This window comes from Seriola lalandi, unplaced genomic scaffold, assembly GCF_002814215.2.
Source record: "Seriola lalandi dorsalis isolate HSWRI2012SDOR001 ecotype SW California unplaced genomic scaffold, Sedor1 jcf7180002054919, whole genome shotgun sequence".
Taxonomy (NCBI): domain Eukaryota; kingdom Metazoa; phylum Chordata; class Actinopteri; order Carangiformes; family Carangidae; genus Seriola; species Seriola lalandi.
This window is the reverse complement of record NW_019525471.1, coordinates 588,812-605,546: the sequence shown is the minus strand read 5'-3', so window position 1 is coordinate 605,546 and position 16,735 is coordinate 588,812. Positions and strand designations below refer to the sequence as shown.

At 40.2% G+C, this 16,735-nt stretch overlaps 2 protein-coding genes across 3 annotated transcripts in view; both read right to left on the bottom strand.

Moving 5' to 3' along the window:
* LOC111673455 (glucosidase 2 subunit beta-like) overlaps window positions 1-7,307 on the bottom strand; it is a 119,648-nt gene extending 112,341 nt beyond the window's left edge. Inside the window, exons 1-5 of the mRNA XM_023431211.2 lie at window positions 7,104-7,307; window positions 6,582-6,698; window positions 4,811-4,906; window positions 2,793-2,850; window positions 1,691-1,808 (exon numbers count right to left, since the gene is read on the bottom strand). Coding sequence (XP_023286979.1) covers window positions 1,691-1,808; window positions 2,793-2,850; window positions 4,811-4,906; window positions 6,582-6,698; window positions 7,104-7,185 — 471 coding nt within the window. The 5' untranslated portion in view covers window positions 7,186-7,307. The remainder of the gene's footprint in view (window positions 1-1,690; window positions 1,809-2,792; window positions 2,851-4,810; window positions 4,907-6,581; window positions 6,699-7,103) is intronic.
* Window positions 7,308-8,353: 1,046 nt separating this feature from the next.
* Window positions 8,354-11,668, bottom strand: LOC111673470 (doublesex- and mab-3-related transcription factor A1). Of its 2 annotated transcripts, none has more exons than XM_087169881.1 (3): window positions 11,464-11,668; window positions 9,595-11,370; window positions 8,354-9,348 (listed from the first exon to the last, which is right to left on the bottom strand). In XM_087169881.1, exons 2-3 carry the CDS (start codon window positions 10,070-10,072, stop codon window positions 8,567-8,569), a joined length of 1,260 nt encoding a protein of 419 aa, XP_087026007.1. In that variant the 5' UTR covers window positions 10,073-11,370; window positions 11,464-11,668; the 3' UTR covers window positions 8,354-8,566. The 2 variants fall into 2 exon arrangements, with proteins under 2 accessions (XP_087026007.1, XP_023286995.1); XM_023431227.2 differs by having other exon boundaries at window positions 9,595-11,367.
* Window positions 11,669-16,735: the final 5,067 nt, after the last annotated feature.

The following is a 16,735-nucleotide window of genomic DNA, read 5'->3' as shown; positions in this document are numbered from 1 at the left end:
CTCCTTACTGATTTAAAGTGGGTGCAAATGAAGCATAGTCACAACTGAAATCCTTAAGAATATATAATAGAATGCAAAGCTGATAGCAGGAGGTGAATATGATGATGTTGATGGGTCATAGATGACAGTACAAACTATGAATTGTTTGGAGAGGAGCTGTACTGTATTCTAAACACAATCATAATATACTGATATGTTTATTATGCTAAAATGCCATTAATTGATCAATTAAAACACAGTGATACTATGAGCTAATGGCTGGAAAAAATGCTTTTCGGCAGTTCTGAACAAACCAGGCTGAACGCATCACGTTGACAGGGCAGAAACTAACTGCACAGCAGACTAAGGTTGGTGCTGCAAACCGCACAGCAGATGCCTATAGCAGCAGGTGCCATGAACACGTTTGGTCACAAAAATATCATAGAGCACAAGCTGCTCATTTAGACCAGGAATTCTCAGAGCGCAACACATATAAAAGCAAATTAACCCCAATGTCCCTATCAATCAAGTGTGTTAGCTAGCAAGCCAGGTAATAACACAACAGTTACTGACTGGCAGGTAGCCAAGGTGAAAAGTTAATTAAATCTATTGAGGATAAGTGAAACAATATCTACTCACAATAGCCTACAAAGTAAAAGCACATTGGTACATTTTATGATAATTTGAGGGGCAGTCTTCCATAATTTGTTTGCTGACCACAATAAAAAGACAGAGGGTAACGAGAAAAACAACATGCAGTTAAGTGCCCTGGCCAGGACATGCAATGACATGTGCTGAAAACCAAATATCAGACTCCAGAACAATGGTATTCCAGGGCAAACAATCCCCAATGCAGTGCACCCAGAACTTAGCTTGCAACATACATCACTTTGTGCTAAAGTTCATAGTAAATGGGTTCCCCAGCTTGACTGAAATAGGTTCCAACTACCCCCGGCATTTGTTATGCAGGGTACAGGATACACTTTGCACCCTAATGTATGAGCAAATATCTTACAGATGCAGCATTCTACTGGTGCAACAAAAGTTTGTACAGAAATTACAGTTTCCCAGACACTACACTGTAATGACTTTGGTGACCCCCTCCCCCCCTTTCTCTGCATTTTCCCCAGCACCACCATGGGGATGTCATTTGTGCTTTTGAACATGTTTACTATGTTCACAAATCACCACTGTGCCTAAGTACGACTTAACACAGCAGCTAATGTGGCTGCAGACTCTCGGGCTTGTTGTTCCATAAACCATAGCAAACAAAACTGAAAATGGTCACATGAAACAAAAGGTTTGACAAAATGTACTAAAAGAAATGTGTTAAATAGGATCACAAATAGTTAAAGCACACTGAAGAGAGTAGAGATGTGATTTGATCATTTAAGGTAGATCTAGGATCAGTTTTCCATAATATATTACTGATACAGTTAACATTAAGGGTGTCTCCCTTTCCCAGCACTTTAAGATCATCTGTTTTCTATTAAGTATAAATTTATACGCTACTATGTATATACAACTTAATGAATGTAGCGTATATTTTGTGCAAACTCAAACTCAACACAGTTTGAACAACACACAAAAAAAGTTACTTGTGTTCTCACAGCAGGAACAGGGTAAAGCTCTTCAGTGGAAAACCCCTGATGACTTGACTTAACAACAATATGCTCTATGGTAGTAGTTACTTCAGCAGAATACAGTGTACCTGCTTCTCCCTCCAGAGCAGCACTCCCTCCTCAATCAGTTGCTGCTTGACTCGCAAACCCTCGTCCAAGGTCCTCATCTGGCCCTCCACGTATGCTCTCTCTCTCTGTCCCAGATTCCTAGAGGAGAGCGAGAGAGAGGATGCACACTCCCATCATTACTGAGAAAACATCGGCCACCCCTGCTACGGTCATTGAGATGGCGCAATCCAATTTTTTAAGGGCCCACAATACAGCAGGAATCCAAATGGGAAAATAGAAAAGTAAATAAGACGGGGGCTGATGCTCTGTGGCTGAACTAAATTGTTTTTGAAGTCTAGCAAACACAATATGAGTGTGGACCTTGTGAAAACATAATGAGATATACTCTGCTTGTATATGGTTTTGAGGCGAATGGCAGTGAATTAAATAATAGAGAACTGTCAACAAAAGAAGTGGGATACTGCATTAGAAGTTACATTTGCACAGCGAGCGTCATGTCAGCATCATAGTATGGTCAATCTTTGTTGTGCAGCGATGAGAAGATGATAAATATGACCTGGCAGGAGTCTGAGGTCTTATAAATATTTTCATTCACAGCCCATGATCTCTGTAGTATGTAATTTATATCCTAAAGAAACTAAATTATCTGCATGAGAAACACCTCTGGGTTGGGTTATTGCAAGTACAATTTATAGTGGGAAAAGGAATGTGTAATAGCAGTGGTGAGTCAGAAGTGTCCTTGTCATGGACGAACTCTTCACTATTTGTGATGCACATACAGCACATTATAAGAGACAGTCTGAACCACATCAAGTTTTTAAATCAGTAACACCATGCCCCCTGGTGGCACAATGAATGAGTCACTTTAACATGGGTGCATCAAGTGAACAGTCTATCACACTGATGCTATGATAAACAGCCTTATCTCAAAGTCAAACTGGATAAAAAAAAAAATCTGCATCTTTATCAAATTGCACAAAAATGCACAGTTTCACACATTTCCAAAACAGAACGGAGGTAGGTAAATGTTTCTATAGCTATGCACGGGCCTCTAATAACATATTGCGAGTCAAAATCTGCATGTGTTATTTCATAAATATTGAATCGCAGTTTTCAACTGACCAGCAAGTGTTCTGGCAGTGAGCGTGGCTGTTGTATTCATCTGAAGCATCGCAGCAATCTGGCGAGAGACACAGGAGAAACCAATCCAATGCGCATACACAAGAACAGAAGAGCATACAACAAATCTACAAGGTATGTCTTTATTCTAAATGATGTGGTCAGTACAAAATTTGACAATAGAAATAAACACAGATTAACATTTAAAAACAATACACACTAAAAACACATTATGAGCAACTCAGAATGATCTATTTTCAGGTACTTTTTGGAGCATAGTATTTCTCAAATATGCCCATAAAAAGTGACAATTTGACCACAACGCTTTTATTTTCCAACATAAAAATGTTGTTTCACTATTTTCTGACATTTCAAAGATAAAATGAATAATTGAGAAAATAATAAACAGGTCAAAACAATTTGGCATTTTGGGATACATTCACTTTCTTGCCGACGATTAGATAAAAGGATTTTTACCGTTCTCGTGTGTGCACGGTAAATATGAAGCTACCGCCGAGCTTAGCATAGCACAAAGACCGGAAACATGAAAAGGGTAACAAAATCTGCCTTCTAGCATCTCTGAGACTCACAAATGAACACTTTATATGTTGTTTGTTAGTTTGTTAACCAGAGCCAGGCTAGCTGTTTCCCTTCATTTCCAGTGTTTGCGCTAAGCTAAATTAACAGGTTGTTGAAACATGGGTGTCAATTTTCTCACCTAATTCATGGCAAAAAAAAGCAAACAAGTGTCAAACTATTTTTTTACTATTCCAGCTTTATTGTGTTTAATTTCGCTATGAGCCAACATTAACCAGTAACACTCATTAAATGGCTCATGTAACAGGCTCACGCCAATTGTCTTAGACGAATAAAAATGATAAATGATAAATGAGTATTCTCTATAGTGCCGATAATGTTAATCTAACCAGTCACTTTTCATCCTCAAAGACAGAGATTAGATCTTTGTATCTGCATGATATCTCTCTCTGGTTCAGAGAGAGTCTCTTGAGATCAGCCACTTTACAAGATCAGCAGCATGGTGTTTTGTAAGTGCTCAGATCAGGCTTTTGCTTAGATGTTTTAACCCAAGAGAGTGGGCACAGTGTGAAACTTCTCAATTATCCAGAACCCCATTGGTGACCAGTGGAACAAGAGTATCGCAGCCCAGAAAGGGAAGCCAATGAAAATTTTCTCAACAAGCAGTCGAAAAGGAAAAAGTGACGACGCGTTAGCTATTAAGTGGCTCCATTCAAGGCGGGGAAGGTATGAGAAGACAAGTGGGAGTAGAATAAAAGGAGAGAGGAAAGGGAGATGGCAGCTTTGAGAAATATTCCCCTACTGTTTTTTTATTCTTCATTCGTTCAATTTCTTTTTTACCCACTTTGGTTGAATGCCGTCGTTTGCTCGTGAAAGAGAGATGTTGACAACGGAATGTATTGATTTTATCCAAAGAGGAGAGCTACTGGAGAACAAAAGTAGATGAGAAGGCGGGGCTGAAAAACTATCTGATTAGACACTGAATGCGGCAGATTTTACAAGAAAGAATGGAGTAAAGCCTTGAGGAAAAGGACAGGATGTTTTTCAAGGAAAGCTTAGTGAGGAAAGCGAGTGTGTACACGCCTGTATGTGTGTGTTAGAGAGCCATGTTTACTTCATCTGTTTGTTCGCACTACAAAAAGGAGTGACAGTGTGAACACCAAAATGTCAGCTTCTTGACATCATGTAGAATATGAATTCCCTCCCATGTCTGCAAAACACTCAAAATGGGAAATACAAACAATACCGAAGAAAAATTAGGACTTTTTAGGGTATATTCTACATCATATCGTTTCACCAAATATTTTTAACAAATACGATCTGTCACTATGGCTCTCTACAGCCGTTGTTGTCCTTCAAAAATGCTGCAGCACAAAACACTGTTAATCCATTGCCTTACTTCAAACGGTTTTGTAAAGTTTATTAAAGTCAAGTCCCAGCAGAGTATTATTTCTTCCGCTATAATGCAATATAAAAAGCCTTACCACAGATGCCATCATTGACTCGCGATGATGGGATGTAGTGTGGGCGGAAACCCAGATTTGTGCAGTAGAATCGACCACGAGGACAGGCTGACGTTCCTACACGGGGCCAGGAGCAGAGGTCAACGTTATATAAAATAACTTCCAGAAACAAATTCATCTAATCAAAACTATTCATGATGCATGCGCAGGAGTTTTATCCAGTTGCTGACGTGAGTAAACATGCCGTTGTGCAGAATTTGCCGGCATTTTGGTTTGTTGTTTCGGTCGTTTTATGATTTTTATTATTTTTTTGTGTTTACTTTTCTAACAAAAACTGTTTAAGAGTCAAGTATGAGTGTGCCTCAAAAACATGTTTTGTGTCGTCACAGTGACCTTTGACCTTTCACCACCAAAATCAAATCGGTTCATCCTTCAGTCCAAATGAACTTTTGTACCAAATTTGAGAATATTCCCTCTAGACATAACAGAGATATCGCATTCACGAGAATGGGAAAAATGGACAACCAGGAAACATAATGCCTGCAGCCCCGACAGTCACCAGTACCGAGGAGTAAAAAGGTCACTGTTTTGCAACTTTTGAGTGTGGTATACTGCATTTAGTGATTTTTTTTTAAATGTTAATATACTACATAGTCAAATATGATGTAATTGGACACATCTCAAATTATATCAACTAGAGGTCCAGGGAATTTTCTCCTTCTTTAACTCTTTCTGCTGCGCTGGACTGGTTGCATCAGAATATTTGGAGCCAATCACTCTAAAATCTTACTGTAGATGATATTACCAACAGACTCAATTTAGGGCTTGTGAATAGGTACCAGAGGGTGTCTACTGAAATATCAAACATGGCCTAAGCTTTATACACACATATACGTATATGTATACACACACACACACACACACACACACACACACACACACACACACTGGCATATATATATATATAAATATACAGTGTGAATTTTCTTTTCCAACTTTATCATTTTGTTTAAACTCAGTTATAGCAATTACATTGTGTGAATTTACAAAGAAATCATTCACATTTCATTGCTGTGTCTGAACATTTTTTTTCTCTACATTACATTTTCTGCAGTGCTCTTTTTCTTAAGTTAGCAAGGTTTTTATTAAAATATCAAAACATTTGGTGTCTTGAAGTCTTAAGTCTTAAAGCACTGGTGAGAGGAGTTTATTCATTGTTGACAATGTTGACGTGATTGACTGACTTTGCTTGTTTCGACACATGAACGTGGTTTTCATGGTTTTAGAGGCTTTTGCACTGAAATGCATCGACTGTTTTGAGAACTGGATTAAGAGTTGTGATAATGACGTTTCTGATGTATGAATTTCATCAAAGTGACTGAGAAGAACTGTAACATATAGAATGCAGAAACGGAGTCAACCCCGCTGGCACTGATAATAAAGCATCTGCTGCTCAAAAGTTGGGCTTATTTGACAAACTTCAACTCTTTTAAAATAGGCAAGTATGAGATTATTAAATAGACATTATTCATCTCCAAAACCCAACTTCATCTGGGGAATATGTGGTGAACACGTATTACAAATGAAATGTAGCACAAAGTACACTGATAAGCCCACTTGTGTATCTAATATGTCAGTTTAACAAGGCTGTTCAGATACTCAAATATTAATGTCCTACAATAAGAAATTGTGTGTGCAGTAATTATTAACAGTGTACCAGTGACAGTGATGGAAACACAGTTTGCTGACATTAGTAAACAGACACCCACTCGAACATTGGTCAATGTTTTACCTGGTTCATCAGAGCCATCTTCACAGTCGCAGTAGTCATCGTTCACCTGCTCAAAGGGGATGATCTTCGAGCCATCAATGCACAGAAAGGACTTTCTCTCTCTGTAGAAACGTTTGTCTGTTACAGAAAAAAAAACATCACACACTGATACATGTTTGTGACCTTGAACTGCAGCTAAACAGTAACCAAAGAAGTGGATTGAAATCAACATGTGGCAGCTATATCTATAAAAACACAGTGCTGAAGTGCTGAGTCTGTGATAAAATACAACTGTAACTAGCTTTATTAACCCTCTAATTCTGGTATTATTGCTAGCACCATGAACAAAGTTTAAATGCTGTGTACAGCTGTTGGAAAACATCTGCAGTGATGACAACTACATAATCACTTGCTTCACCGTATCTGTGTTAATGCTGAGGGGCTGTTGTTGTTAAAGTCACAACACGTTACATGTTGCAGCACAAAATATCTATTGAAAGCTATTTAGCTTTCGAGCTAGGTGGTAGGGGACAGGGAACTTACAGGACGAAGATATTCCTCTTATTTTCCGCGAGTCTACGAAACCACACCAGAAGACAGCTGCGATAATGATGTGGAAACGCATGTCAGAGGGCAGACTTGAAAACTGTCTCCCTCCTGCCTCATAAAAAAAAAAAACCCCGCTCAAACGTGTTTAAAACTCATGATATGTATCCGACATTCAAACTGGCAGTGTCCATGACTTCCTGAAACAAGCGGTCACGTGACGTTACTGCGGCTTTCTACTGGTTTTTATTCGATTCCTTCGACCAGTCACGAGTGAGAAAGGCTTCTGAGACGAGAAAGAAATACACTTCGTTTTTTTTTGTTGTTTTTTTGGGGGGGGTTTTAACCACATGATCAATGATTTATTACAGGCTTACATTTAAAGCTCTGTGGTTGAGACTTGTCCAAAACAAAAAGTAATTTTTCAGGCTCAAACACCTTTATACGCTCAAATTTTTCAATATTTTGTTCAATTTATGCATTTGAGATGATATAAGAAAATAACACGTGTATTTATAAATAAGAGGGGACAGACAGAGGCAAAAGATTTATCCAGAAATATAACACAAGTTACACAAATCACCTGATCTGTATTACTTACTATTTAATGGTTATGAGTTCTAAATTCAATTATTAACTTTTGTGTTCACGCAGGAGCAATGCACGTTGATATTTAGAGTTTAAGTAATATAACTGTATGAAGTATATAACACAGATGGGGGGTTTTTTATACCCATTGGCTAACATTATATCCTTGCCTATGATGTATCATAATACCGCAGCTGGGTAACTCACTTGGTACATGTGGGATCATTATGGGAAAAGCTTATTTACTCCCTGTAAAGTGACGGATCCGTGTTATTTCCCTGTGAGGTGCAGCTTCTCCTCTTGTGACGTTCTAACAGTTTACATTGTTATCAGTGAACAGACTCTGAGGTTTTTACTCATATTCTTTTATACCTGATCACTGGCACCTATCCCTCCATCCCAATACTCAAGGGCCAAGAGTTCTTGTTAGTCTCCAGCTTTATTTGTGCACATAGATTTTACTTTGTGTGATGATTGTATGAATTTTACCTTAGTCAGAACACATATCAAACATATAGAAATGTGAGTAGGCCTATGTGTTTGAAGATAATGATAGATAGATAGATAGATAGATAGATAGATAGATAGATAGATAGATAGATGATGTGTCATCATGTTGCGATATTGCCATAAAATCATGAACACAAATAAGACATGTGCACCTTTTAATGATTTTATTAACAATTAACAATAATCACAAAATTAACACCATAAAAACAAACAAAAAGTGAATTGTCAGAATGCAATGTGTTTAACCAACACAAATTGTTTTTGAGGCACTTGAAAAGCAATTTAAAGGTAAATCTGAAAGCCGATTTACAATAATATCAACTAAGGAAGTAACATTTTTAATTGTGTGGATTTTTAGTTCGTCATTTTTCATGGTTAAGCCGTGTGTAAAGGCCTGTGTTGCATAGTGACTCCTTGTTCTGAAGGTAAGAGAGGTCACGGATCATGCCTGGGAAAGAATAGGAGTCCAAGGTTGGACGCAATGGAAACACTGGCATCAGTCCGGATGTCATGTATGGTGACATAAACCCTGCCATACTGCCGTTTGCAGAGGAATAGGTCAGCCTTAAAGGGCTGACACCGAGGCGAGGGCTGAGCCCGTACAGGCTGTCTCCACCGGCGGCCGTTGGTGGCATGTGGAGCGGGGAGAAGGCTGACTTGTTCCCCAGTGCACCAAGCGCTCCAGGCAAAGAGGGCCTGAGCGCGTTTGGGTGATTAGACGGAGAAAAGCCATCAGAGTCAACGTTGTTCTCTTTGGCGCTCAACACCAGTTCAATTGATTTGACGATGTCACCTTTGCACGTTCTCACCATAGACTCTAGGGTGTCCCGCTTCTGATGGGGGAAGATCTTGGCCATGATATCGGTGGGGTCGCGGTCCAGGCCCGGATAGTCCTTGGGTTTCTCCATCTCACTCCCTGACTCCGGATCCGAGGGGGAGAGCGACCTCTGCGGACTCTCTGTGTGGTCCGAGCGCTGGTCAAACACCGGGGATGGACTTGCACTGTCATCAGTGAATGAAGTGGTGTGGTCTTTGCTTGGAGACAGCTCCTTCTTACTTGGAGAGGGCAACCGTGTGGTGTGGGGAGCGAACAGGGGTCGACCCATGAATCCGTTATAAAAGTTATACTTGCTCAATTTGTCATCTGAAATATGGATCGAAGAAAAACAGATGGTTTGAAATCTTATTTGCCAGGTTACACATGTGCTTGCATCCAAACAGTGTGTAAAATTAGTAAACAATACAATTTTTGTAAAAACTCTTAAATCTACCTCAAACTACGAATAAACCAATAGCAACACATAATATTAACTGAAACAATGATAAGGTATTATGGAATTCTTGGCATGGGATGGGTAAAATAATCTCAGAAATTATCATTTCAACGTACCATCTTTTTGGTTCTCTGTTCCAAAAACATCAAAACTAGGAGCTGTTGCAGTGTTGATGGTAGTTGCTGGCACCCCAGGGCCTACAGGTGACCCCTGAGGGATCCCTGCTTCTCCCCCGATCCCCGACCCGGGGTACAAGAGCCGGAGCTCCCGGGCCTCGCTCTCCTCCTGAGCCTGCTGCCTCCTCAGTGCCACCTGCGCGGCCATCACCCGCTGCCTCTCCGCTATGAGAGTGCACTTTGCGCACACGCAGTCTCTCCAACGACAAAAGCGCTTGTGGCCTTTCAGTGCGGAAACCACGCCGTGGTTCCTGCATCTGGCGCACTTCGGGGTGCGGGGGTATCCCCTCTCCAGCGCGGGATTACAAGCCCGGAGGAAGAGAGGTGGAGGGCGCAGGAGGGAAGGGGGCATTTGCAAACCACCGAGAGGGTTTGCGGTGTGCCCGGTGAGGCCAAGCGGTCGAATCCTGCTGTCCATTGCCTGAGGGGAACCGAATGCAAAGTCCAACACAGTTATTCAAATGCAGTCATTTAAGTGATGTGGCCTTCTCTGAGTGACTGGAGACTCTTTACTGCCGCTGGCACCCTGAACCAGCGCGCCTTAAGTGTCTCCTCTCCAGGTGGTTTGACATGAAATACAACACCCTAGTCACACCCCTTTCCGCTCCAGCTTCTTAACGCCCTATCATGTTTATTTGCATCCCGGATGAATAGTGGTTTAATCTGATGCAACTGAGCCTATATGCAGCTGCCGTTGAGGAAAAAGTGAGGCCTATAAACCCAGACTATGTATGATATTTAATCCCACGTTTGGAATTACGATCTGGTGGGAAATTACATTTAAATTTGCACTGGGCTTTTGGTTGCTTTAACATTTACAATGATTTAATATGCACCATAATGCACCACAGTGGACTAATATGTAAAATGGTGGACTTTGTTGAATAAAGGAAAGAAGATCATTTTGCCTCAGGTCAGCTACATACAATGACCCCTTTGGTTTCCCTACTGAACAATGAATATTCACTATTAGGATGTTTTTAACACAACAATGGCACTAATAGCCACAAAAGCAACAGGTAATTATCTACCTGGTTATTCTGTTGAACAAATTAACTTGACAAAAGACCCATCTGTCAACAAACACCCAGTGAGATTGGTGGATAACTAATCACACCTTGTCACATGTTTCATTCATTTCTCTCCATTCAAACAGGATCCAGTTACAAGCAACAGATTGCCTTACTGTTATTACACAGAAAACAACTTGAGCATAATGTGACAAACACAGTGGCGGTCGCCAAGGGGAACACATCACTAAAACATTGTCAGCCATACAATTGCACATGTGCACATTGTCTTTCTCAATAATGCACAACCTGTAGTGTTGTTCAGTCTAACAGCCCTGCAATAAATTCAATACAATTATAACAATAAATTGAAGTCTTACAAGATGTTCCATTTACTTTGTCCGTGTGTGTATGTGTGTGTGTGTGTACTGTAAATGCTTGCACTTTCTATGTCATGTGACTCCAAAATAATAAATAAAATTTTAATATTGATCCTATCCTCAGCTATTAGACTTCTCCTAATCATCTGTAGATGTGAGACCCAGACTTCAGTGGCTTCTCTTGGTCTCCTCGTACTTCTGTCTCCACTAGACTCCCTCTGAATAATGGATGTGGGTTAAAGAAGCCGTAGATGGAAGCACTCATCCCCCTTGCGGCGTTTTACTGAGATAATGATTCCCTGAAGGGCATCTCTGAGGAAGGTCTGCTGCAGCACAGGCCAGAAAAAATAGATCATTTTCTAATACACAATGATTTAATGCAGATATAGCTATTATTAGTCATCGATGTTACTACTTACCACACTCACAGACTGGTAGGTGTTTCTATTTGCTGATAAAAGAAGATTGCTGTTCTCTGAACCAAAAGTTATGAGTGACTGATGCTACTTTTTACACCTCTCCTTCGCATGGATTTCTGCTCCATCACACGCTGAGTAATGGATCTTATCGGCGGCGTACCGTAGCTCCCTCCTTCGCAGTGCGAGGAGATGTAATATGCACACCTGCACACATACAATCATGCATGTACCGATGCAAAGTGCAAAAACACAATCTCTGGTTTTACGTGTGTACAGGCATTTGTCGTAACAAAAGCATCCTGATAATGACTTGTATGGTAAGAGGCTTTGAGAGGCGAGTCTGCTATTTGCAGAAAGATGTACCAGAAGTTATGAGGCTTAATAGATAGGGGTTGGTACAGACTCACTCCAGCTGTGCAGGACATGAAGATAATCTGAAATGCATCCATCAACACAGAGTACGTCTGCTGCTAAAAACATAAATAAATGCCAGTGATGCACATGCTGTGTGGACGCACATGCAGCTTTTATCATTTCATCCACTGTGAAGTGGAATTTGAGGTTTGGATTTGTGGCTGGCAAGTTTATCCAGGCACATTAAGCTGCTCTCACCTGGCTTTTTATACAGACCACTTAGGTTGTTTATATGGACCAGTTATAACTGGAGGGTGGCTGGAAACAGCATGGTATAAATGCGTGTTTCGCTGTATATCGAGCTCTTGGAGCAACTCAAATTTAGTCTTATTTTCTAATTATCCAGAGGAGGAAAAGGGAACTAAAACATCCTTTTTTGGGGGGGAGCCTCTATAAACTGGGTAATGGAGAAAAGCTGTAGCGTTATATTTACTCATTTACTGCCTCTTCTGTTTTTCTCTGGATCATAGGATTACAAGGCCAAGCCAGTGCCTTCCATCCACATCAGGTTCACCTTGAGTCAGTGTAGTTTCTCAACTCTCTCAAGTTTGTGCTAGTCTACCATTTGATAGTACGCACTACTGTTATCTCTGCATTTTAGCAAACCTTTAGCCTAGGTCATTGGTTTGCATGGATGATGTGGTTTTAGTCAGAATTTTTCAACCTCACCCCCTACACAGAACGAAGGGATTATCAGGGATAACTGCAGTTAGAGTAGATATGGCTAGACAGTGTCTTAATTGTGTTCTTAACAGATCTGCACATGTCAGATATGGTGTTTCATCACAACCATGTGCCTCCTAGGACAGGGCTTTATCAGTGCAGCTTCTTATCTGACACAAGGTGGCTGCTAATCTACTCACAAATCTCACAAAACCTGATTATGTCTCCCACTGTCAGAGAGATGGAGAGAGGGAGGGGAGGGGGAGAGGTGAGAAGGTAAGGCTGAGAGGAAGAGAGGTTCATTATTCATGAGTAAATCACAGCATCTGGATTAATGGTTTATTATATAGTGTCCTATATGAAGACAGTACAGACTTATACATCATATCATAATATATGGGTTATCCAAATAGCTCCAAATCCTACTTTGATCATTTGGATCTTGCCCAGCAGTTCCAAGTTTTCTGAAGCATTAAGGATGGAAATCGGGTCATGTTATTGTTGCCAACTCTCAATCACAGACGTAAAAGAAGAAATCCTCATGTGACACGACTTAGACATGGAAACATTTCAGCGCCTTAAGTTTCAAGTCTATGGCATTGTTTCTGAAGATAAAGCACTCACATTACAACAAATCCCCCTTTCTTCCAGTATGTGAAGGGTCTTGACCTTTGTGTGTTTACTTTCTCATCTGTCAATTCACACCCTTGTCATTTAAGTGCCACGCAGTAGCCTCCACTTCTCTGCTGACGGTCGAATGGCCACCAATGATGGCCGTCAGGTTGCTCAAGTTGCTGTGATCAAATATAAAACGCATCTAAAAAAAAACAAACAAAAAAAAACCACAGTGAATGTAACTTTCTCCCCCACTGTTGCACTTTTATGGCGCTGACGCTTTGTTGCATGAAAGCTCTGTGAAAAAAAAACCAGAGTAAACTGATTTGTGTTCCATGTGATGTGTGTGGCCCCAGCGGAGTTCAACAAGCAACTTTGCTTTTAGTGGAGCTTTCAAGATTGTTTCCTCTGTTTTTATTTTTGTGCCAAGGGATGTTGACTGTTGCTGTGCTGTTGGACTTGGTTTCTCTGTTTACAACGCCTGGGGCATAAGTGACGCCTTTGCCAGCATCCTACGGAAAGATTCTCACACAACTTTCTCTGGAGAACAGACTGGTAGCTTCCTTTGAGGTGCAAAAAAAATCACATTGAAATATGTAGCCTAAGTTTTGCTCCAAAATAAAATCTTTGTGACATCTGACAAAAAAGGTTTAGTCTTTAAGAATAATTGATTACAGCAAAGTAAACATATTACAGAACATATGTTAATTATGTTACTTACTAATGTTGCTGATGACTTTTGGTACATTTATTTGACAGCTATTTTACTATTTACTTCGCTTGATCGTGTTTGTGCATGCTGAACATGATAAATGGATATAAGCCTTATCAGACGAATTAGGCCTAATACAATGCTATACATTAACAGTATGGACAAATACAGTTGTTTGTAGTAGTTAAGTAGCACCACCACAACAAGCACTGACAAATGCTGCATAAATGTTAGTTTATCAATCATTTATAACAGTTTAAAAGGAGCCATAAGCACATTTACCTTTGTATATTTTGCTGATAACACTTCCTTACTTTTAAGGAATAATGCTTTATTGCTGAAAGTTACATTAGAAGATTGGTACCACACCTGTGCTTACGCTACATATGAAGCCAGAGGTAGCACGCAATTAGCCTAGCTTAGAACAAACTTTAAAACAGGAGGAAATGTGACCAAAGCTCAAAAATCCCCCTACAGGCACCTCTAAAGGAACATTTTCTTTAGTCTAACTATTTTAGGAAGGCACTACAGTCACTGCCCAGCCAAGAAACAGTTAGCATATAATCTCCCATGAAACCACAACTTTTCATTTTTACATTTCAGGTTGTATACAGATGAAACAGACCAAATACAATTAGTTAATTAATGATTTTGAGATGAGAATTTTGTTTCTGTTGGACACAGCCAGGCTCGTTTCAAATCTTTATGCTAGTTTGCTTACGCCTCTAGCTTCATATTTGTATGTGTACACACATGAGATTGGTTTCAGTCTTCTCATCCAACTCTTGTAATGAAAACAAATTAGCGTATTTGCCAAAATGTCCAATTATTGCTATGATGAACATTTTGAATGCAGTGCTTTTCAGCCTACTGCAGGGTGTTTTCACATTCCAGATATGCTAATTTTATTGAAGTACAGGATCTTCCAGGATGATAATGCTACTATGGGTGGATGGATCAAAATTCAGGTACTGACTGTGCTGCAACTAAAATTCATATAGTGGAGTTTGGTTTTTCTATTCCATAAAAAGATAACTGGCATCTTATTTCACAACCCATGCAGAGAAGGGAAGCATCCATATTACACACCTGTGCATTTGAATACATGGGACAATAGATTTTTTTTTATCCAAATTGCTTGCCTCTTCCCTGGGTTCTGTATTCTGCTATCTTCTGCCATCTTCTTGTCCCCTATTCAATATTCCTCTTTCTCCTCCTCTCACACCTTTATTGGTGGTCTGAGTCTGGTAGGTATCCATCAGGGCCCCTCACTTAGCCTGGTAATGCCTCAGTGCCAGTGAACAATGGTGGGCCAAAGACAGCCAAGTTTGCTCATGAGGACTGTGTATGAATGTGTGTGTGGGAGTGGGTGGGTGGGTTATGTGTGCAACCATGTGTGTACTGGTTTTAATCATGCATATTACATCTGCATCAACAAGGTGCATCTATAAGGAAATGCAGGTTCACTTTTACATACAGGCTCACTGTATGTGTGTGTATGTTTGAGTACGCATTTTAGCGCTTTAAGTGCTAACGGCGAGTGTGTGTGCATGTGCGTGTGTGTCTGTGTGTGTGTGTGTGGGTAGGGAACATTAGTACCTTGAAAGGTTCTGCTCAGGTGCCAGTGAATGCAACCTTCGCTGTCTAAACAGGTTAAGATTGAACCCTGAGTTCCTCATTCTGCACTTACCGTGGCTACACTCTCTATTTGTTTCCTGCCAAAGACACTTCTTCTTTATTGAACAATACACTTACAAGGACAGCTTTGCAGCTCAACAATGCATAACTTAGTGGCAGATGAGCACAACCCTCTATGAAGGATTTAAAGAATCAGGTTTCTGAGTGTGTGTTTTTTTCATAAAAATGTGACACTTCACATAGAGCTAAAGAAGACATCAACAAAGGAATGGACGTGTTAATGATAGACACTGCATGGGTACTATGGTACTATGCATATGTGAACTTTAAAATCTCTCTATGCATTCAGTGATCACTTGAGTCGAGGTTGACGGGTGATGGATAGGTATGAAATATTTGATGAGTTATGGAGGTTAACACTTTTTGTATTGTACTGTACCTTTAGATGTGCACATTTCTACATTTACATAGCTTAAAATTATTTTGCTTCTGGCTAATGCACATGCATAAAAAAGCCTGAAGAAACAAGAGATTCTCCTGCTTCGTATACAAATAGGCAAACAATCAGACCTCCAAAGCGTTGTTTACTCAGTCTCAAGGGAAGGGATCTGTCGTCATCCTAATGGGAAGGGACCCTAGTTAATTTCGGTTTGCTGAAGAGATTTCTGCCAGCTGTGAGGGTCTTCAGATGTCTTTACAATCAGATTAGGAGAAAATCCTTGCAGTACACTAAATCTGATATGAACAATTGAGAAAGTTAGACAGTGACAGCAGGGAACAAATTCAGCCATTCACCCAATTGACGATATAATTCACTCTTCTCTTACCTTGTTTAAGTCTCCACCAAGTCCTCAGAAAAATATCTGGCTTAAAGGGGCTATTTGTATGTTTTCTCTGTCGCTGAACATGGTTCCCTTCCAGTGATTGTTGCTTGACAAGAGGTTCAGCCATCATTGGGTTCACAAGAGAGGAGGTTATAATATGCCCTCTGTGCGCTACATCTTCGGGCAGATTGGCTACAGTGAGTCTCTATCATAAAATGACCAGAGGGGCTGAGGCTATCTGGTTAGCATGCTAACTTAGGTAGAAGAAAAGACATGATAGAGACAAGAGACATCAGTGTTGCTTTCCACTGCTGGAGACAGCTCTTGGCGAGAAAAGGAATATGTAAACTGGTAAGTTAACAGCTGTTAATGCTAACGCTAGTTATGTAGCAATAGCAAAACTTAC